This window comes from Rhineura floridana, chromosome 7, assembly GCF_030035675.1.
Source record: "Rhineura floridana isolate rRhiFlo1 chromosome 7, rRhiFlo1.hap2, whole genome shotgun sequence".
Lineage (NCBI taxonomy): Eukaryota > Metazoa > Chordata > Lepidosauria > Squamata > Rhineuridae > Rhineura > Rhineura floridana.
This window is the reverse complement of record NC_084486.1, coordinates 1156624-1179158: the sequence shown is the minus strand read 5'-3', so window position 1 is coordinate 1179158 and position 22535 is coordinate 1156624. Positions and strand designations below refer to the sequence as shown.

Here is a 22535-nt window from a genome sequence, read left to right as displayed (position 1 = left end):
ATGCATGCCAGATCGGCTGCCTCATCCACAATTAAATCATGGATGAGGGCGGTCTTATTATGTACCAATCTGGCATTAAAAAGCAGCATCCGGAGATCAAAGAGCTGGCTGATAGGACATCCCACATACCTGTGGGTGTGTGGAGGACCGGAACACGGGACAGCCGTCAATTGTCTGGGCCGCGTTCCCCTCACCTGGCCTGTCTTCCACACAGCGTGATATCTCCCTTTACCCGTCACTACGCCTACTGGGGCCCCCGCAAATTCCTCCTGACTATGATTCCTCTCACCCAGGCACATAATAACACGTCACCACACACCCTTACAACATACACCATACATCACACAAACTCTCACAACATACACACTCACAATCAGCCAGCAAAACAACCAAAAGTCAGTCCGCAGCTAACAGCCCTTGGTGATGGAAGTAGATTTTCTATGCTGCAAGTCAGCTCATTTACAGCAGTAGGCCATTTGTCTCCTTTCGCACCTGGGCCACCTGCATGATTCTTGGCCCTTGTCTCTCTCCCAACATGTCCAACATTACCCCAGTTCAGTGTTGAGGCATCAGAACATCTTCTCTGAGCAAGCTATCCTTTGGGGGCTTTTCTACCATGAATCTGAACATTCACTTGGCTGGGTCAGAAAAAAAAGGGGGAGGGGGGACATGGCTCACTGCTAAAGGATACCAGGGAGCTGACTTCATTGTATGTTTAAGAGGCATAAATGACTTTCTTGCCATGGAGGACATAAATGTCAAAGCCTGCCCTGAGGATGCTGAAGGGCATTTATTTATTTATTTAAAATATTTCTATCCCGCCCTATCCTATAATAGGGCACTCAGGGTGGCTTACAAAAATAAAATCAGACATGTACATAATCAAATTGTAAACAGTAAAATAAAAAAACATTAAAATAAATTAAAATACATAAAATACTACATATATATATATATATATACACATACATATATATACATACATACATATATACATATACATACATACATATATACATATACATACATACATATATACATATACATATATACATATATGACAGTTTAGAAAGCAACAAACAGAACTTCACTTAAGCTTGCTCTGGATCCCTATAAGGATTCTGTTAATCACCTAATATATATATATAAACGTAATTGTGATTAACCAAACAGAGGTTAACAAAACGTTTCAGCTTCCGCCTTCATCAGCTGCCAACATACATATGCTGTTACCAAGGTGGCCGTTATAGAGCTTCAAGGATGGAATGCTCAGAGGGGCTTCATTGGCAGAAGCTAAGTAGGGGTGGTACCGTCCTCCAGGTTCAGGCCATGTGGTGCCAATGTGTCCAGAGAGTAAATCCAAAAGTTCTCCCTTTTGGTCAATGCTGCTGGATCTGCTGGCATCTCTATCGCTGTAATGGAAAAGCCCAACATGCTTTGCAACTGGTTGCTCCACTTTTTTTGTCAAGATTGCCGACTTGTGGATCCTGAAAGACCACAACTGACCTACGCACGCGCTTCAGGAACCACAAGTGGGCAATCTTGACGAAAAAAGTGGAGCAACCAGTTGCAAAGCATTTTAACATCAAGGGTGTCACAGCCTGCTGGACTTTTCCATAACAGCGATAGAGATGCCAGCAGATCCAGCAGCATTGACCAAAAGGGAGAACTTTTGGATTTACTCTCTGGACACATTGGCACCACATGGCCTGAACCTGGAGGACAGTACCACCACTACTTAGCTTCTGCCAATGAAGCCCCTCTGAGCATTCCATCCTTGAAGCTCTATAACGGCCACCTTGGTAACACAGCATTTGTATGTTGGCAGCTGATGAGGCGGAAGCTGAAACGTTTTGTTAATATAATAAAAACCTCTGTTTGGTTAATCACAATTACGTTTATATATATATATATATATATATATATATATATATATATATAAAATAAACTAAATAAATAAACTTTAATTTATAGGCCGCCTATCTAGCCAGTGGCCACTCTAGGCGGCGTACAATAAAAACATGATAAAATACAATAAACAATATAGCCTGTACAGTACAATGCAAAAATTACAGTATTTAGTAGATTGTTCAATTGAACTAGTGCACCTTGGAAGTCTCAAAGGTCGTAAAGGCCTGATGGAAAAGCCAAGTTTTCAGGCCCTGGCGAAATATATCTAGGGAAGGGGCATGTCGAAGATCCATTGGGAGGGAGTTCCAAATCGTGGGGGCTGCCGCAGAAAAAGCCCTCTCCTGAGTCCTCACCAACCTAGCCACTTTAGTCGGTGGGACCGAGATAAGGCCCTGAGTGGCAGATCTTGTAGGGCGGCACACTTTATGACGTTGGAGGCGCTCCTTCAGGTATACTGGGCCGAAACCGTATAGGGATTTAAAGGTTAATACCAACACCTTGAATTGAGCCCGGAAAATAACTGGAAGCCAGTGAAGATTGTATAACACTGGGGTGATATGATCATAACGGCGGCTATTCGTAAGTAAACGAGCCGCCGTGTTTTGTACCAGTTGTAATTTCCGGACTGTTTTCAAGGGTAACCCCACGTAGAGCGCATTGCAGTAGTCTAAACGAGAGGTGACCAGAGCATGCACTACGAGTGGGAGCTGGTGGACAGGAAGGTAGGGTTGCAGCCTTCGGATGAGACGCAATTGACCCCAAGCTGCCCGGCATACCGATGAAACCTGAGCCTCCATGGTCAGCCCGGAATCAAGGATCACCCCGAGGCTGCGGACCTGGTCCTTCAGGGGCAGTTTTACCCCATTAAACACCAGGTCAATATTTCCCAACCCTCCTTTGTCTCCCACGAGCAGTACCTCCGTTTTATCAGGATTCAGCTTTAGCCTGTTTCTTCCCATCCATCCACTCACGGAGTCCAGGCACTTGGACATGGTCTCCACAGCCAACTCTGGTGAGGACTTAAATGAGAGGTAGAGCTGAGTGTCATCCGCATATTGGTGGCACTGCAGCCCAAACCTCCTGATGATAGCTCCCAGCGGTTTTACATAAATGTTAAATAGCATGGGAGAAAGGATAGAGCCCTGTGGCACACCGCAGTTGAGGGGCCAAGGGTCTGAAACCTCATCTCCCAATGCCTCCTGCTGGTGTCTATCGGAGAGAAAGGAATGGAACCAGTTTAATACTGTGCCTCCTATTCCCAATCCCTCCAGACGATCCAGTAAGATACCGTGGTCGACTGTATCGAAAGCCGCTGAGAGATCAAGGAGGACCAGAAAGGTGAATTTTCCCCTATCTAGTGCCATCCTCATATCATCCACCAGAGCGACCAAGGCTGTTTCAGTTCCATGTCCAGTCCTGAAACCCGAATGGTATGGATCTAAATAATCCGTTTCATCCAAGTGCGCTGACAGCTGATTGGCCACCACTCGTTCAATGACCTTGCCCAAGAATGGTAAATTTGAAATTGGGCGAAAGTTGTTTAGATCTTGGGGATCCAAGGAGGGCTTTTTCAAGATGGGCTTTATAATTGCCTCCTTGAGGGCTAATGGCAATACACCCTCATTCAAGGATGCATTTACCACCGCCTTGATCCCTTCGCCCAATCTCTCTTTACAACTCATCACGAGCCATGATGGGCATGGATCAAGGAGATAGGTGGTAGGCTTCACAGTTGACAACTCCTTGTCCACATCGTCAGAAGGAAGAGGCCAAAACTGATCCCATTGGATCACATTATGACTGGTCAACTCTGGTCCACTGTCTGCATTCACGGTATGCGAAATCGAGCCTCTCAGATGTTCGATTTTATCAGCAAAGTGTTTTGCTAAATTGTCACAGGAGGCCTTCGAATATTCCAAGGGTTCCTGAGCAACCGGACCGACCAGGCTTCGGACCACTTGGAATAACCTCCTGGGACAGCACTCTGCTGATGCAATAGAGGCAGCAAAGTAATCTTTCTTTGTTGCCTTTATTGCCACATGATAGGCAGCTACTGCTGCTCTAACTTGTGTCCAGACATCTTCGGAGCGGGACTTACGCCACCGGCGTTCTAGTCGTCTCACCTCCTGCCTCAGAGCACGCAACCGTGGTGTGTACCATGGTGCTGTCTGGGATCTTTCCAGGGAGAGAGGACGTTTCGGGGCCACTCGGTCTAATGTCCCGGTGATCCTTGTATTCCACTCCATCACCAGGGCATCGACTGAATGACCTTCAGCAAGTTCCAAATCCCCCAGCGCAGTCAGGAATCCTTCTGGATCCATCAGGCGCCTGGGGCGGACCATTCTAATAGGTCCCGTGCCTTTGCAGAGGGTGTGCGGCATCGAGAAGTCTACGTTTACCAGATAGTGGTCTGACCATGACACAGGGGTAAAAGTAATGGCCCCTAACTTCAGAGCACTTTTCTCCTCTCCCAGGACAAATACAAGGTCGAGAGCATGACCGGCTACATGGGTGGGCTCAGCATTACTAAGGTGCAGTTCCCAAGAAGTCATGGTTTCTAGGAAATCCCGAGGGGCTCCATTGAGAGTGGTCTCGGCGTGCACATTGAAGTCACCCACCACCAACAATTCTGGGGACATCATGCGCACACCCGAGACCACCTCTAGCACCTCGGCCAGGGATTCTGCCATGCAGCGAGGCGGGCGGTACACAAGCAGGATCCCTAAACTGCCCTTCGAGCCCAACCTCCAGTACATGCAGTCAACAAACTTGGTCCCATGGAGAGGAGACCTGGCAAAGACCAAGGACTCCCGATAGATGACAGCCACTCCCCCTCCCCGCCTTCCTTCCCTCGGCTGATGTGCATAACGGAAACCCGGCGGGCACATCGCCTCTAGAATAGGTGCCGAGGCTTCGTCCAGCAGGTCTCCGTTATACATGCCAGGTCTGCAGATTCATCCAAGATCATATCATGGATGCAAGATGTTTTCTGTACCACAGACCTGGCATTACACAGCAGCAAACGAAGGTTGGTTGGAATCTTACATCCCCCAGTTACCTTCGGGTTATGGGCAGACCTGGAACAAGGGATGGATATTATGCATCTATCCCTTGTTCCTCTATTCTGACATGGTCTGCCTCCAGCACCACTCCATCGTCTGCCGCCCAATGTTTGTATACCTTGGCCCCTATCCCTTTTTGTCACATCCCCCCCAGATCTACACATGTCCCTATCCCTAGACGCCGAAGAATTGGATCAATTCTGAGATTGAATCCAGGTCTGGATCAAGATCCAGAACCTGTTCCCTATAAGTTCGTACAGTATCACTGTCTCACGAAGTTAATTAATGTCAATTTGTCTACTCATCTAATCACTATAATAACTGCTAAAATATAGCATGGGAATTGGAATATTAAATGCCCATACCTATTTCCATGAACAATAGATATCCAATACAGATACATATATATATATGCACACACACACACACATATATGCATACATATATACATATATATAGGGTTTGTACTAAAGGGACTACAAAGGTAAAATTTAATGTAGAAGACATAAAATCGGTGTCAGGCTCTACCTTCAGTTCCTCCCAAAGGCTCTCTGGAACAAGATTGTTTTCAGAAGTCTCCGGAAAACCAACAGGGAGGGAGCAGAGTGGACTTCTTGGGGTAGGGTATTCCAGAGCTTGGGGGCCACAGCTGAAAAAGCTCTCTCCCGCGTGCCTGTCAATCTAACATCTTTCACTCCAGGCACACAGAGGAGACCAGAGGCAGATGACTTTAAATCCCGGGCACATACATATGGGCATAAGCGGTCCCTCAGGTACATTGGTCCAAGGCCGTTTAGCAGCACTTTGAATTGGGCCCGGAAACAAATTGGGAGCCAGTGGGGTCGATAAAGCACAGGGGTGATATGCTCCCTGCGCTGTGCTCCAGTTAACATTCTGGCTGCTGCATTTTGAACCAACTGCAATTTCTGAACCATTTTCAAAGCCAGCCCCACATACATTACAGTAATCAAGCCTCGATGTCACCAATGCATGTGTCACTGTGGCCAAGTCAACTGCCTCCAGCAGCTGGTAGACCAGTTTGAGTTGGCCAAAAGCACTCCTGGCTACCACAGCCACCTGATATTCAAGCAGCAGGGCAGGATCCAGGAGGACTCCCAAACTGCGGACCTGCTCCTTCAAGGGGAGTGAAACCCCATCCAGAATAGGTTGCAACCCCGTCCCTGATGCAGTTTTTCCCTTGACCAGCAGTACTTCTGTCTTGTCTGGATTAAGTTTCAGTTTGTTAGCCCACATCCAGCCCTTCACAGCCTCCAGGCACCGGTTTAGGATGAGCACTCCCTCCCTGCAATCAGGTGGTAGGGAGAGATAGATCTGAGTGTCATCACCATATTGATGACATTGTACTCCAAGCCTCCTGATGACCCCTCCCAGCGGTTTCATATAAACGTTAAAGAGCATGGGAGACAGAATGGAACCTTGCGGTACCCCATAGGCCAACAGCCACGGGGTCGAGCAGTAGTCTCCCAGCACCACTTTCTGGGTCCTATCTGTCAGGTAGGACCAGAGCCACCGTAAAATAGTGCCTCCCAATCGCATCCCAGCTAGATGGCCCAGAAGGATACCATGGTTGATCGTATCGAAGGCTGCCGAGAGGTCCAGCAGCACCAACAGGGATGCACTCCCCCTGTCTGATGCCCGGAATAGGTCATCAAGCAGGGTGACCAGGGCAGTCTTTGTCCCATGGCCAGGCCTGAAGCCTGATCGAAAAGGGTCTAGATAGTCCGATCATCCAGGAAAACTTGGAGCTGAGCAGCCACTACCCTCTCAATCACCTTGCCCAGAAAGGGGAGATTAGATCGGGCAGAGGTTGTTAGGATCCGCAGGGTCTAACGAAGGCTTTTTTAACAAAGGTCTTATCACCGCCTCCTTCAGCAATGTTGGCATAGTATCTTCCCATAAGGAGGTGTTAATTAAATATGCCAACCAGTCAGCCACTCCAACTCTGGCAGATTTGATTAACCAGGATGGGCAAGGGTCAAGAGAACAAGTAGTGGCCCTTGATTCTCCCAGAATCCTGTCCACATCCTCAGGCTTTACAAGCTGAAAAGTATCCATAGAAAAATGACAAGAGGAAGCTTCGGGGATATCTGGCGCAACTGTAGTTAATGAGGAGTCCAAGTCAGTCCGAATGCAAGCAATTTTATCTGCAAAGAGCCTTGCAAACATGTCACAGTGAGCGACTGAGGGCTCAGAGTCTAATGTAGGGCCTGAGCCCCAAAGACCCCGGACCACCCCGGCATGAGGAATATTTATGTGTCAACCAGAGGTACTGCACCCCCTGTAGGTGGTGGGAAACACGGACCACCTAGCCCTGATAATGGCTTCTTCTAAGGCCAGAGATGGATACATCTTTTTACTACGATGTAGTAATGAGAGGGTTTTATTATCTATTTAAAATATGTTAATCAGTCTTTTGGCCCAACATATCAGTTAGGAAACCAGGGTTGGGTGTGGGGACACCAAGTATCTTTGAGCAAGATTCTCTCAGCCTAACCTCACAAAGTTTCAACTATAAACTTCAACTCTGATCTCCTTGGAGAGATAGCAGGATACAACTATAATAAATAAATGCTGTCTAGGAGACAAGCCAACATCCCAGATAAACTTACACAATAGTAACACTGCATGTGGACAGAAACTGCACATTAACCCCCTAATTCTCATCATGTGCTATGAGAGCCCATTCAATCAAGAGTTGTAGTGCAGTTCTGAGAGACAGACAGACAAGATATATTTCTTGCACGCCCTTCCTGCTTGCTGGCCATGAATTACCTTTATACACTCCAGGGCCATTCTCTTTGCCTCCTGGTTCTCTGTAGATGGCCCCCTCAAACCAGATTGTTCTGTACCACTGAGTGTCAGCCAACTAACGAAACTTAGCACTGTGGACTCACCACTACAAGAAAAAGCACATTACATTACACTGAAAAATGAGGCAGTATCATCATCTTATACCTATACATCATTTCAAGATTCTGAGTGGCTATGCTCATGTAACCAAAACTGTACCACCCAGAAACAAAAGAGCAGTACTGGCAGACCAAGAGTAACCATTAAGTTTGCAGAAGGATAATTTTTAAAAAAACCCTAGATGGGGGAACTCCAAAAACAACCCCATAAAATGTTGACAGCCTGAACGGAAAAAATTGTCATTCAGGTGTAGCTTGAAAGGGAAAAGGGAAGAGCAGAGACAGACACCAAGAAAAGCAAAATAAACCATGACAAAGTCTGGATAGGCTATTTTCTGGTTGACATTGAAAAACTATTTTAAAACACCCTCAGGAACAAAAGACACTGATTTCTCAGTGGAAAAATCCAAGACATCATTGTACCTGAGCTTGGGCAACAGTATGTCCACCCCACCTAACCCTTAAAAAAAAAAACCCAAACGAGAAAAGATAAAGCCAAAACAGTCCAATGAGAATTGAGCATATTCAGTGACTGACCTGGTGGGTGTGGATGGGGAGGTGGAGTGGAACGGAGTGAAGTGGCTGGACACCTGAACAGACACACTCCACACTGCAACACTGTGTTGTGAGGCCACATCTGTTCTACTCCATTTCTGTTCTTCGGGGGAAAGTGTCTGTGCTTATGTTGCCCATTTGGCAAGATCAACACACAAAAGGGAGGTACTGGCAGATTCAGGGTCATCCCAAGATTTTCAGAAGTACAAAAATCTTCAGACAAAAACCAACTGGGGACAGGCATGCCCCTCCCATAAAACCAACCCAGTGAGGACTAAGCATGTTTATTTTTATTTCTTTTTATATTTATTGCGGCCGACGGCCAATACAAAATCATCATACAGTTAAAACCATTTTTTAAAACAAATTAAAACCAAGGTCGATACTCGTTATATGGACTTTTGATTTAGCAGTGTTCTACGAATTATAATTGCCGTGGCGCAGAACTTAGCAATGATGTATGTAATCTGAGGGTGGCGATCTTGCAGTAAATGTCTTGTATTGTATAATGAGTCACGGCCAGGTATCGATTGAATGACAGGAGTAATACTGCAAGTGCCGATATCTTGGTAGAAAGTACAGTATAAAAGGACATGGGATATTGTCTCAGTTTCTCCAGTTCCACATGGGCACAGCCTATCCAAGCATGGGACCCCACAAAACCTACCCTCAAGTAAAGCTGACGGCATCACGTTGAATCTCGCCATGGTAAAAGCTCTTCTATATCTGGCAATAAGGAGGTTACTAAGGTATTGAGCAGGGCAAAGCCCCTGGAAAAGGTGATGGTATCGAGCTTGCTAGATGACACAGATAGTTGGGTTTGCAGTTCTATGTCCATTATGAGTTGGGACATAGAAGCATGTTTATTGGACACTGAAAGCTAGCTGACTATAGTTAAAAAAGCACCATCCACATGCAACACAGTGATATCAGCAGGCTTGGGGAAAATAACAACTGGACTATTGAGGGAAAATGCAAAACGAGGAAAGAACAGAATGGAGTATCCTGGAAAAGAGCATGGCTGGTTGGCTCGCTAGCTGAACAAGAGCAAGTCACACTGCAATTTTTTGTTATCTATAACAAGCCTATAGGCTTATACCCATCAACCAAAGACTATGTTGCCTGCCAGTCTGTAAAAACTAGCTAGACTACTCACCGACTGGAAGGTGTCTCTTCATGTTGTAGAGAGATCTTGCCATTGGGATCTACAAAGTCTTCAACCTGTGAATTAAGCCAATATGTTATGTATGTTGCCAAAATTAACAGTTCAGTCAGTTTTTTGGGTCCATAACTCCCTCTCTCCTTTCCAAATCAACACTCAGAAATCGGAGCATTCCTATTTAGCACAACAAGTTATAGTCCATTGTAAATATGAGTGTGATTAATAATCCTTTTAAAGGAGGACCTTTGACTTGTAACTGATCTATGCTATTAAAATTGCCTAACATTATGGAATTCTCATTCCTTTTTTAAAAAACTGTCATGTGAGCCCTCTGCCTTCCTCCATGTTTACTCTGTAGACTGTGAAGTAGCCACTAAAGCCCTTGAGCAGGCACTAGAGCCCTTCCTACAACCAGTGATGATTCATGATAGGAATCTCCTGTAGGGGGCAAGAAATGGAAAGGTTATTTCATTTGAAATACCTAGAGTTAATTGAGCAGCATGAGATATAATTAACATCACTAAAGCAGGCAGTATTTAAACAGCAATCAGGCTTGATTTAGCTGTTCCAAGAGGCCTTGCTTTCCAAGGAGCAATCCTTTTTATGTGCTTTAACTTACCTCACACCCCTATTTTTGTAGAAATTTGTTCTTCTTAATTTTAAAATTCTGCCATAGTAAGACACTGGTTCCAGACCATTCTAACTTCCAAATGAAAAATTCTAAATTGTGCACAATTATAACTCCAGTAATCTTACCCACATGCAAATAACTTCTGCATAACTCTAGCTCATCTCAAGCATTTACTACCTGGCATTTAAGAAATTATTTTGAATCTACAGAGTAAATGACAATACTGCAGCACATAAGATTAGTGAACATATGAAACTGCCTTAAAGCAAGGAGGACCATTCAGTCTTACCTAATGCTGCTGTCAAGGATTCTTTTTTGTCTGGAGATGCCAGGGTTTAAACATGGGATTTCCAGAATCAAAAGCATGTGATCTGCTACTGAACTATAGCCCTTTATGTATGTATGCATGGATGCATTTATTTGCGTGCACACACATACCTTTTTAGGGGGACCTCACAAAGTGGTTTTCGTAAGATTATTACAACAGTAAGTAATGATTTTTTTAAATTTTTTATTTCCATTTTGCATTAATGTATTTAGTTACAATATAACACAAAAAAACCATTAACTCCCTTTCCCTCCTTTTCCCCAACCCCTATCACCCCCCTTCCCTCCCTTTCCCCTACTGACTATTAACTTTCAAGATTTTATTTTGTAGTTTTGTTCTCTGAGAAACTTTCATTCTTAAGCTATCCACAGCGATCTGAAAGGGTAGGGCACTGGTCCCAAACTAGTCTCTGATGTAGCAGCCAAGATAAAAGGCTTCAAATCTGCTTCAAAAGAGTCCTTACTTTTCTTTTTTCCCTCCGCCATTCTTATTTTCTGTATTAACTTCTCTAATAGAGCAATTTCCCATAGTTTCTTTTTGCAGTGTTAAACCATCCAGTGATTTCCAATATTTGGCAATCGTCAATCTGGCTGCCACCAGCATAAATCCTATAAATCTTTTATATTGTAGATTTGTGTTTTGTCCCAGAAAAATGTTCAATAAAGCTAATTCAGGCCTGAAGTAACATTGTTGTTTTGTCAATTTCTGTATTTCTTCCCACATCTCGTTCCAAAAACCCTTGAGTTTATCACATTCCCACCACATGTGTAAAAATGAGCCTTGTACTTCGCATCCTCTCCAACACTTTTGTGTGCTATTTTTAGAGATCCATGCTAAATACAGGGGGGTTAAATACCATTTTTGTTTTACTTTTAGGGCTGTTTCTCTATAGGAAATCGAAACAGATCTATATGGGAATTTTGTTCACATATCATTCCAGTCCTCTTCTTTAATCTGGCATTCAGGTCTGATTCCCATACTTGTTTTAAAATTGAGTTGGAACCTATATCCTTATTTACCAAAAATCTATATAATTTTGAAATCACCCCCTTTTCCATTCCCTCCATACATAACATATATATTTTTTTAAGTGACAGTAAAATGGAAAAGACAGCTTGTTAGAAGAATCTGTTACTGCTGCTTCTCCTCTGCTCTCAGGTCAAGATCAGTCTGTTAAGTCTAATTAGTCAGTCTATTACTGACAGTATAGTTGTTAAGCTCTAAGGCAAGCATATGTGTATCCTCTACTTCATGGCATTATTATTTCCATTTTATTTTATCATTCGCTCTCTACCCAATTGTCCTGGCATCTGCCATCAACTTCTTTACCTCTACCATGCTCTTTGGCAACAGCTCTGCTCTGAAAAGCTGCAGCATGGCTTCCATGATGTTTTTCCAGCCCTCCCGTAAAATGTCACCATGACGATGAGCCAAGTGGAACACAGTCTTCGCTGCCATATGAGCTTTGGGATTGCTTCCAAAAACTGTGGGCAGGTTCTCAATGGACTGTAGGAAATATGGAAAAGAGAAGTTAGAAAGTCTTCAGAGAAGAAGGAAGAAGAAACCGCCACCATGGATCACTTAGGGAGCAAACAGCAAACATTTCAATGGAAGGTCTGGAGTATGTTATCAACAGGCTGGACAATGACAGCCCTGACTGTGTCACTTCCTGGAGAACTTTGCTCCACAATTTATGATTTGGTAATTTCACAGATTGTCTACTGCTCTACAGATACATCTATAAGGCCTTCATCACACATATCTCAGGCTTCCTTTACACTTTGCCAATTTCTGTTTTGTCTATCACTTATGTAACTGTAGATTATCTTGATCCATTATATTTTAAGGAAAGCCTTCACCTTTATTGCCCTTCCCATTCTCTTGCTGCCTCTCATGCTTGAAACTGCCTCCTAGAATGCCTCTCTGTGACAACCTCCCTTACTTCTTTTAAGTCTCTCCTCAAAACAAACCTTTTCCAGAAAGTCTTTGGAATATCCCCTTTGTCCAAGCGTGTAGAACCTCTGGCCCATCAGCCAATCTTGGCCTGTCAGGAGTTCCAATTTTGCCCATAAGGCCATTTTTTGAAACCACACCCACCTGTCAATCAGCTGATATCACCTAATAGGTGGGTGACATCAGCTTGAAGGGGCTGGGCTTCAGTTCAGCTCAGTTTGGCTGGGGACGAGTGGTGTGCATAGTTGATCCCTGCAGAAAGCAGGATTTAATTGCCCACTTATCAGCTGATAAGCAGGAGGTTAAATACTGCTGGATTGACTGCATGCACCACCTTCCTGCAGAGAACTGCGCACAGCTTATCTCTGCAGAAAGCAGGATTTAACCCCCCCCAATCAACTGATGTTTGTGGGGTGAAATCCTGCTCCGTAACTATCTCCTCCTACCCTGTGGGCCATCTCTGACTGATAGGGAGGACTACCCACCCATCACCTTATGTCATTATGTCAGATGACTGACAGGTGAGTGGCCCTGCCATCTGTCAAAGTTGGCCCATGGGGTGGGGAAAATAGAGATCAGCCCCATCCAGGCCCCAAAGGTTCCCCATCCCTGCCCTGGTCTCAATACCTTATTGCAGTCCTCCCCAACCTGGTCCCCTCCAGATGTTTTGGACTACAACTCCCATCATCCTTGACCATTGAGCTATGATGTCTGGGGCTGACTGGAGCAGAGGATAAAATGACAGGGAAGGCTGTTTCATTATTAACAAGCCCAAACATGTAACTGAAATAATCACATATTCTTCCCCTGCTTCCCCATGCCTCCATTTCCCCCTTTCCTTGGTTGTTTCCCTAGGTTGATTTTAGATTGCAAGCCCCTTAGGATAGAAACCTGTCACAGCCTGTTCTGTATAAAGCACCATGTACCTGGGAGGGATTGATTGACTGATTAAATAAATAAATCTTTGACTCCTCCCTCTCTTTTGCTCCCCATATTCATCCCTTTCCCTCTCTCATTCCACCCCATCCATTTTCTAAATTGGCATGGGAGGCCCTGTTGGTGGTACCACTACTGGGTGCAGCCCAGTTGGCATTGACTCATTATGGCAGTTTCCCACTTCTGGAATGCCCTCCCTCGTGAAGTGAGTCTATCCCCTTCATTAACAACATTTAGGAGGAAGTTAAAAACATTTCAGTTCACCCAGGCATTTGATGGCTGAAGGAGACTGTTCCTGATAAATTTGATATTATAAGCTGTGGGGGTAATATGACTGTTTTAGAACTATTTTTAGACCATTGTGCTGTTTTCAAGTGTTTTTAAACGTTTTAAAAATGTTATTTTATTTTAATTCTATTGTTTTATTGCTTGGATGGTTGGTTGTCCTGTGCTCTTTTGGAAGGAAGAGTGGATAGAAACTTAATAAATAATACTGATAAATTGAGGTTCCATCTTGGCTTTTGTTATTCTATAAAGCACCATGTGCACTGAGGACAGTAATAATTAAACTTTTACTGATGACCTGATTGCTGGTTTGGGGGATAATTTGGCTGCTAATATTTGTAGAATTTATGATTTTTTTGTAAACTGTTTGGGGTATGGTACAATGGAAAATTAGTATAAACATTAAGTAAATAAAGCATTTTAAAAGCTACCATTTTCAACAAAAACAAACAACTTATTTGAAGCTGTATTAAACTGTCTCTAAATGCATTAAAACATTTCTGATATCAAGCTAGGGCTAGTCTACACAGATATGCAATATCTCTTGATAACAGAGAGGACTTTGACATGCATGCATGAAAGACCTGTGACTCAAGACCCTTAACCTGGGACCTAAGGAACATCTGGCAGGGATTTAATCTGTACATTGCTATCAAAATCCTAGGAGGAGAGACTGAAAGAACTGGGCCTGTTTAGTCTTCAGAAGAGAAGACTGAGGGAAGATATGATAGCACTGTTCAAGTACTTGAAATGCTATGACACAGAGGAGGGCCAGGATCTCTTCTCGATCATCCCAGAGTGTAGGACACAAAATAATGGGCTCAAGTTAAAGGAACCCAGATTTTGGCTGAACATCAGGAAAAACTTCCTAACTGTTAGAGAAGTACGACAATGGAACCAATTATCTAGGGAGGTGGTGGGCTCTTCAACACTGGAGGCTTTCAAGATTCAGCTGGACAGGCACCTGTCAGATATGCTTTAACATGGATTCTTGCATTGAGCAGGGAGTTGGACTCAATAGCCATATTATAGGCCCTTCCAACTCTGCTATTCTATGATTCTAAGATCTTGCTAATTGTATGATTCTAAGATCTAGCAGATGAGCCATACCAGAAAGGCAAGTCTCTTAAAAGAACAGATTTCTTAATTTAAAAAAAAACTCTTAATAAATTCCAAAGTGGATTGTTGCTGCATGACCTTTTTAAAAACGTCACGGTCAGGTTAACTGCTCTTAATGAACAAGGCAATCCTGCTGCAACTAATAGTTCCTTACAACAGACCTGCTTTCACCTCTGCCTCACCTTTCCCCCATTTCTTTTCCCAATTTGGCAAGAGTTGTATCTGGCATGCAGGTAAGACACCACAATCACACATTTTGTATCACTTAAAACACAAAGCTTTTCACTGGAATCTGTTCATATATTTAACTGCCAGTCAAATTGTTAAGTAATCAAGTTATGTAAACTGATGTATGAACCAGCCTTTTGAAGTCCAATACAGATATAACTTTCCCAATTTCCTAACCATGGTCAAGGGACTGGGAATGCTGACCCCTTCCCTCCCTCCACTATTCCCCTGCTCAAATTCTCTCCCCTTCCATTTTCAGTATTAATAATGATGTAGGCACCAAGGCTACAGGGTTAGATTTAAATCAGAGTTTGGAATCATTCTCATACCATCTCACTTCATTTGCAGACTCACCTCACTGCTGAGGGCTGTGAATTTGCAGAGAGAAATTATGAGGTTGTCAAAAACATCACTGAGGCCATAATGGGCAGAAATCATGGCACATTTTCTGAAAGACAAATCACAGCAACATAAGAGGAACCACGAAGTGCATTTTCTGTAGGAGCCCAAGGGTCCTTACACCACTCTTCAGTGGTGCAAGTGGAGGATTTGCATCTAATTTGATCATTCAAATCTAGCTGGCAACATTCAAGTGACAAAATTGGTGTGTGTGTAAGCGCTTTTAATGATGACAATCAAATTTCAGAAGACCAGGGTATGATGGAACTTCATTGTGATTTAAATGTGGCAGTGACCACAGTGATAATATAGTTGGATGACATCTAGGAGAAATCCTTCTGACTGTGAGGGGACACTTTAAAAAAAAACTGGCAGCACAGAAATTCACCTTCCAGTTTTGCCTACTCATGAATAGATTTTCAGTGTGCTCAAGCAATATATGTCTCACTTACTAGAAAGTGCTGACTAGACTTACTACATTTACTAGAAAGTATCTTCCCTGAACACAAAAAGCTTCGGTTAAAGTAAAGACAATCTGTATATACAAAATGAAACTCTGCTGAATGTTGTGAAGCATTACCTGAAGCCAGAAATAGCCTTCTGGATGATTGTTTCATCCAGGCTCTTGTCAAAGACATAAGACAGGGCTGCAACAGTGGGCCCCCAGATCATGGTGAAGAGGTCATGGTCATAGCTTCCAGGTGGGACATGCAAAAAGATGCCTTCATCAGTGGCCCCGCGATGCAGTAGCACACTCCATACATAGTTTTCCTTTACTAGGCCTGTCTGTTCTTCTGGCATAACAATCTCTTCATTTCTACCACAGATTAGAGCAGAAACATTAAGTGTTTTCATATTAACATTCTGCATCAATGCACCATTGTAGGTCTCTAACAACAATAGCATGACATACTGAGCACTATTTGTAACCATCTCAGAATTAGTTCAGAGAAAATCAAAGAGATTGGTCGATCATCAGTTGGAGGCCTCTCTGTTAACACCCTCATACTAACGGGAAACAACAAATCACTTACTTGATGGCATGGTACATGTCCTCCAGCATGTCCTGCTCAAAGTCTTTGCCTCCATTTACCCCTTTCAGATTTTTTCGGAATTCCTGTAAGCAGCGGCAAGAGAAAGCAATGTGATGTTTGAGCTGTATTTTGCATGACCTTCTCAAAACAAACATCACAATTATGATCATGTGTGGTCAGGTACTAGAGCCAGTGTATCCTTATTATTATTTATTTCATTGATGAATTGCTTGCAATGAAACAATTTATCTCCCATACTGTATTTGCCTAAGAATGTCATCCCTCTGGAGAGGCAAGCCTCATCTCCATGGAAACACAGAAAGGGAGGAGCAAAGCAGGGATGTGGCCTCAGAACTATGTGCATATTCTAACAACACTGAGATCTCCTGCCCTGGAGAAGCAGTAAGGATAGAGAGGGGCAGTAAGAGGGAGTGTTTGTTTTAAATGAGAGGTCTGAATAGATTGGGAAGGAAAGAACACTGAAAGTTGGATTTTTTTAAAAGGAAGTTTTATCAAGGCAAAATAGCAGAGATGGGTACAACACAGAACCAAAATGTTAAAATGGGCACAACAGAGTCTATCCCAACTCCTTCTTGGTGTATTCAAACCTCTCCTGTTGTTTAAACACCAACACTTTCCCTCTCAGTGTTTCTCCAACCCTGCTTTTCTCAAACTTCTCCTATTGTTTAAAACCAACACATTTTTTCCCTCATGTTCCTCCATCCCATAACTCTCCCATTATTTCAAATGGTGTCTTTATGCACAAAGAGGGCTGCAGAAGAGGAGGGGGAGGAGGCATGGAAATGGGAGTGGTGGTCTATGTGTTAGGGAGGACGAGGAAAGAAAAAGGGGTTAAGGTGAAAACGGGGGGAAGTAGAAGGAATGGGGTAAAGGTGAAAACAGGAGTACAAAGGCAGCTTCATGATGAAGTGTTGGCTTCCTAATTGGACAGAAAATGAAAAGGATGCTTAGTAGTTGCAATGTGTAGGAGGAGGCAGAGATTATCATGTGGGTCGTGCGTGTGCATGGTTGTACAAGGTCCCATATGCAATCTGCCTTCTGTGAATTACAGAAAAGAAGGGAGGGAGGCATGGACATGAGGATGAAGGTGAAAACAAGTGCAAAGTGGGGCTGCAGAACAGAAGAGACAAGTGGCTTCAGAAATGAGGATATGAAGGTGAAAAGAGAGCTTAGTAGGTGCATGGGGTAGGAAAGGGAAGCTCTAGGGGGTTAATGTGGGGAGTTTGGGGGGGAGACTAGTGAGTGGAGCGAGCAAAGGCACAGTATATACACACACTTTCTCTCTCACACACAGACACTGTTAAAACAATCGCTTCAACAATTTTAAACACACACACACACACAGAGTGTGTGTATTATACAGCCACGAGAGTGGCTGTATACTATAACCAGCGTCGATTTTTCACATTCCGCAATGTTAAATTGAAAATACCCGCATGCCATTCTGATGCTTCCCATAAGCTCATTTCAAAACAAAACCTTACAAAACTTATAGTCCTGAACTCAGAAAAGCTTGCTGAACAACCCTGTCAATTTTCATGGCAATACACAAAACAGTCAGAGAGAATCGAGAGTTCAAAGTCTAAAAAGAAAGAAAGAAAACCCAGAGCCCTTTTGGACTTTTTTCTCTGAGAGTTCTCATAATGATTGAAATTCATTAAAAATCAGCCATGTTCACAGAGTACCTGTAATCCTAATACTGACCTTGCCCCATACTCTGACCTTCATCTTCTGCAGTTTAAAAGTTAAAAAAATGTCTGGCTGATTTTTAATTAATTTAAGAAAGTTTGGCTGGCAGCCTATGATAACGTGGGGCATGCTCAGTAAGAACCAACTGTCAGAGTTCTAATTGCCTCACAGCTGCTGGGCTTGGCTAATCAGGGGGCCACACCCACACCCGACTCGATTTCACTTGAGACAGTCATGGCTTCCCTCAGAGAATCCTGGGAAGTGTAGTTTGTGAAGGGTGCTGAGAGGAGACTGGTATTCCCCTGAGAGAGCTCCAGCGGCCAGACTGGTTTAACAGTCAGCCACTCTGATTGAAGGTCTGTGAGGGGAACAAGGCGTCTCCTAGCAACTCTCAGCACCCTTCACTAACTACACTTCCCAGGATTCTTTGAGAGAAGCCATGACTGTCCAAAGTGAAAGAAAGGCCTGCTGTGGATGTGGCCAGGGACAGCTTTTCCCCTGCTTTTTAAAGTTTGATAGAAATATCTGTGGGCTATAGGTACGTTCTTAAACCATAAGGTTTTTTGCCTATTAGTGAATTTCTATCAAACTTTAAAAAGCAGGGAAATTGGGCAGCTATAGTGAATGCACCAGGGGAGCAGAAGACCTGACCTCTTCTCTGAGATATTGGACTGCCCTACAAAGTTGTCAAAATGCAAACACAATTTGGGTTGGTCTCTCACAGTCCAATCCACTTGCTGTGTAGCTTTGAAGAATGTGGTAACATGTGCCTCTGAGCATATGGTGAGTGGTGGCAACACCTGCGATCAGCCCAAATAATAGAAACAAGACATGTGTTGTGCTGATCTCGTTTTAGCAGGGAGGAAGAAACGTTATTAAGACAGTTGGTATAGTTCAGATGGTCACTTTAAATATGCCTGATTTACTTTGCAATTTTAGTGAAATTTCCTATAGGAGACCATTTTATTTTGTTTCTATTCCTGTGAATATGTGAAGTACAGCAACATTTTGCGAAATTTATACTAAAAATATCCAAACATAATGGTGGAATAATGGCACTAACTATTCTGCGGAATAGGCTCCAGTGGACCTCAGGAGTGTCTCAATTTGCACAAGACAAAACAGTGGGAGGTGAAATATATTCTAGCAAAATTCTAGGTGTGCTCTATGTTTTTAATTGACCATGCCCACCTTGCCTCAAATGAAGTGGTTTAAATATAGCAGGCTGAAAACATGCATCCTCTTTTTTCGAACAGCTAGAGTCATTCCTGAAGTAGCAACATATTGTAATCAGTCTGATTTTACATCAAACTGCAGTTTCAGATTCAACTGTTAATGCACTCAAAACAGAAATAGAACATAACCTCCAGTTTGAAACAAAAAAGGCTGTCTTCACCATCATATGACACTGACCAATAAAAAGGCTTTGAAATTAATAAAAATAAATTTGACACAGATTTCTAGGATGACTAATGAGGGAAATAAAATTATCTAGTTTAGATTCTCTGTAGAAACATTAGTAACACAGGAATGAAGCATAGTAAGAACACATATAATTCTCCATCTTTGGAGACGGTAGGTATTGCCACCACTCACCATATGCTCAGAGGCACGTTACCACATTCTTCAAAGCTACACAGCAAGTGGATTGGACTGTGAAAGACCAACCCAAATTGTGTTTGCATTTTGACAACTTTGTAGGGCAGTCCAATATCTCAGAGAGGAGGTCAGGTCTCCTGCTCCCCTGGTGCATTCACTATAGCTGCCCAATTTCCCTGCTTTTTAAAGTTTGTGATAGAAATATCTGTTGGCTATAGGTACATTCTTAAACCGCAAGGTTTTTTGCCTATTAGTGAATAACAGTTTAAAAACAATAGCACATACATAAACATCAGTTCAAATCCAATAAAGATATCAACTGAGATAAAGATTTCCAATTAGAAGGTTAGTTAAAAGAGGAAAGTCTTTAACAGGAGCTCAAAAAGCAAAAGAGAAGATACCTGCCTGATATATAATGGGAGAGTTCCAAAGCGTATGTGCCGCTGCACTAAGGGCCCAATCCAGACATTTTGCAGAACAGACCTCCTGATAGGATGGTATCTGCAGGAAGTCCTCTCTTGCATAAAACAGTGATTGGTTGGGTATGCAGGAGGTGAGACTATCTTTTAGATATACTTAAACCTGTCAGTGATCAGATCACTGACAAATACCAACACATTTTAGTATGAAATGTAGTAACAACATACTTTTTGGAAGGCTAATTTACTATTGTGTTTTAGGATAGAAGTCAAGTAGAAAGAAAGAAGAGTGGTGGCAGCGACAAAAGAATAGATCTTGATGATGTGAAAGCCAACATAAAAGTCTAGATATGCAGGGTAACAGACAGAAATCAGATCTCACCTCCAGAGTCATAGGAACACTCTGTTTACGAACATTATGGTTGTGTTGGTCAGTATTCAGCATGATAACTGCATAGGCCAGGGCAAAACAAGCATCACTATTAGCAAACGGAGACCCATTCGATTTCTGAAAAGTAAAATAACAATACAAATCAGACCCATTACAATCTAAATACAACACCAATTCCAATCTATGCCATTCCTAGCACCTGGATACCGTTATGTTGATCCAATCTCTCTTGTTATATACATACATTTTCATTTCAGCTTGTCACTTGCTTTCCTATTGCTAGTTTCTGCTCTGTTGTAAGTCGCTTTAAAACTCTTGTTGTAAGAAGTCGTTAACAAATTAAATTAGTAACAACATTTCTCAGACAGCTCATTGCATTATGAGCTGGGACAAATGTCCTGACTGAAATCAGCCATTTATTTCCATACTGACCGACTGCTTTAGAAGTGAGGTAAGCCTAAAGAAGTGTTGCATTATGTCTGTGGGCAGTACACACTATCAAATTAAAGCTTTTTGACAGTTTCACAACTCACACGCCAATGTTCTGTAAAGGCTTCCAACAGCCTATGGATCACAGGAGCCTCCCCTGGCAACCGGAAGGCTTCTAAGTAGAGTCGGAGAGCTTCATCTAATCGTAAGCCTTGGAAACGGAAAGTCCTAATATAAGCAACAAAATCAAGGAAAGTGGTTAGAACAAAGTGACTAACAGGCAGGCACACACTTCAAAATCTCTTCAGGGTCAAACATGCAAGATACTACTTCCAGACAATGGCTTGTATCCAATATAGCACTAAATAGTTCCATTAGTGCAAGGATTTACATTTGAGCAATTGAACTTCCCACCCCACCCCCAGAAAGCCCCATGAATCTGTTCTGAGGGTTTCCCCCAACACTCCAGAGCAGATTTAGGGACGGCACAGGGCATGTGTGGGGTGAGAGGAGGAAAATTTTTGCTGTGCAAGCATAAATCCTTGCGCTAATAGAAATGCATTCAATTACTTCATAGAAAAGAGTCGGATTTGTCTACGCTTTGGTTTTTTTGTTTCCCTGTTTAAGAGTACTCTGCTGATAAGCATCCTGGCAAAGGAAGGGGGAAGAGGGCAGCATTGCTTTGCACTGCAGAGTGGTTCCCCCATGCCATAGGTAGCTCTTGCCAAAACTTATTCTTTCACACCATTTTCTAAAAAGTCAGAATTTTTTTTAAAAAAAATATTGTTTGTATTTATAGCCCACAATTCATCAAATAGTCTCAGTGCAGGTTACAAGGATATAACAAAATGAGTACAATGTAAAATTAAACTCATAAAATAAAAAGTTTAAAAAGTAGCACAGAATAGATTGTGGTTGAGTTTATTAAAATCAAGTGCCCTTACGAACGGCTGCATCTAGTGGCTAGACCTGCAGGGTTTTGTGCAGCGCAGATTGTAACAGCCTTCTTAGTTACAGTGATGAGAATAGTTTGTGAACCCCTTAGGATTGCCACATGTTTCCAACCTAAAATGTTAATCGATCTTAATATAACTCCATAATCCTAGATAAAGAACAATAGATAACGTGATTAAACAAATGACACACAAACATGATACGTTTTCAACATTTATGTATCCACAACTGATTCAGTCACTATTCATGTGTGAAAAAGTATGTGAACCTTTAGATTCAGTACCTGGTGACACCCCCTTGAGCAGCAATGACTTCAAGTAAGAGTTTCCTGTAACTGTTGGTCAGTCTCTCACATCAGTTTTGAGGAATTTGGGCCTGTTCCTCCTTACAGAACTGCTCCAACTCAGTGACATTTGAGGTTTCCTGTATGAACAGCTAGCTTCATGTCCTGTCACAATTTCGATGGGGTTTAGGGCCAGACTTTGAGTAGGCCATTCTAA

The 22535-nt window shown here is 42.9% G+C and overlaps 1 protein-coding gene across 6 annotated transcripts in view; it reads right to left on the bottom strand.

Moving 5' to 3' along the window:
- The window catches only part of GBF1 (golgi brefeldin A resistant guanine nucleotide exchange factor 1), a 223404-nt gene that overhangs the window by 51698 nt on the left and 149171 nt on the right, over positions 1-22535 (bottom strand). For all 6 annotated transcript variants that reach the window (XM_061634634.1, XM_061634629.1, XM_061634630.1 and 3 more), the window contains 8 exons: positions 21186-21309; positions 20644-20769; positions 16534-16616; positions 16080-16316; positions 15455-15548; positions 11909-12085; positions 9615-9679; positions 7767-7890 (listed from right to left, as the gene is read on the bottom strand). In XM_061634634.1, the coding sequence (XP_061490618.1) occupies positions 7767-7890; positions 9615-9679; positions 11909-12085; positions 15455-15548; positions 16080-16316; positions 16534-16616; positions 20644-20769; positions 21186-21309 (1030 nt within the window). The remainder of the gene's footprint in view (positions 1-7766; positions 7891-9614; positions 9680-11908; positions 12086-15454; positions 15549-16079; positions 16317-16533; positions 16617-20643; positions 20770-21185; positions 21310-22535) is intronic.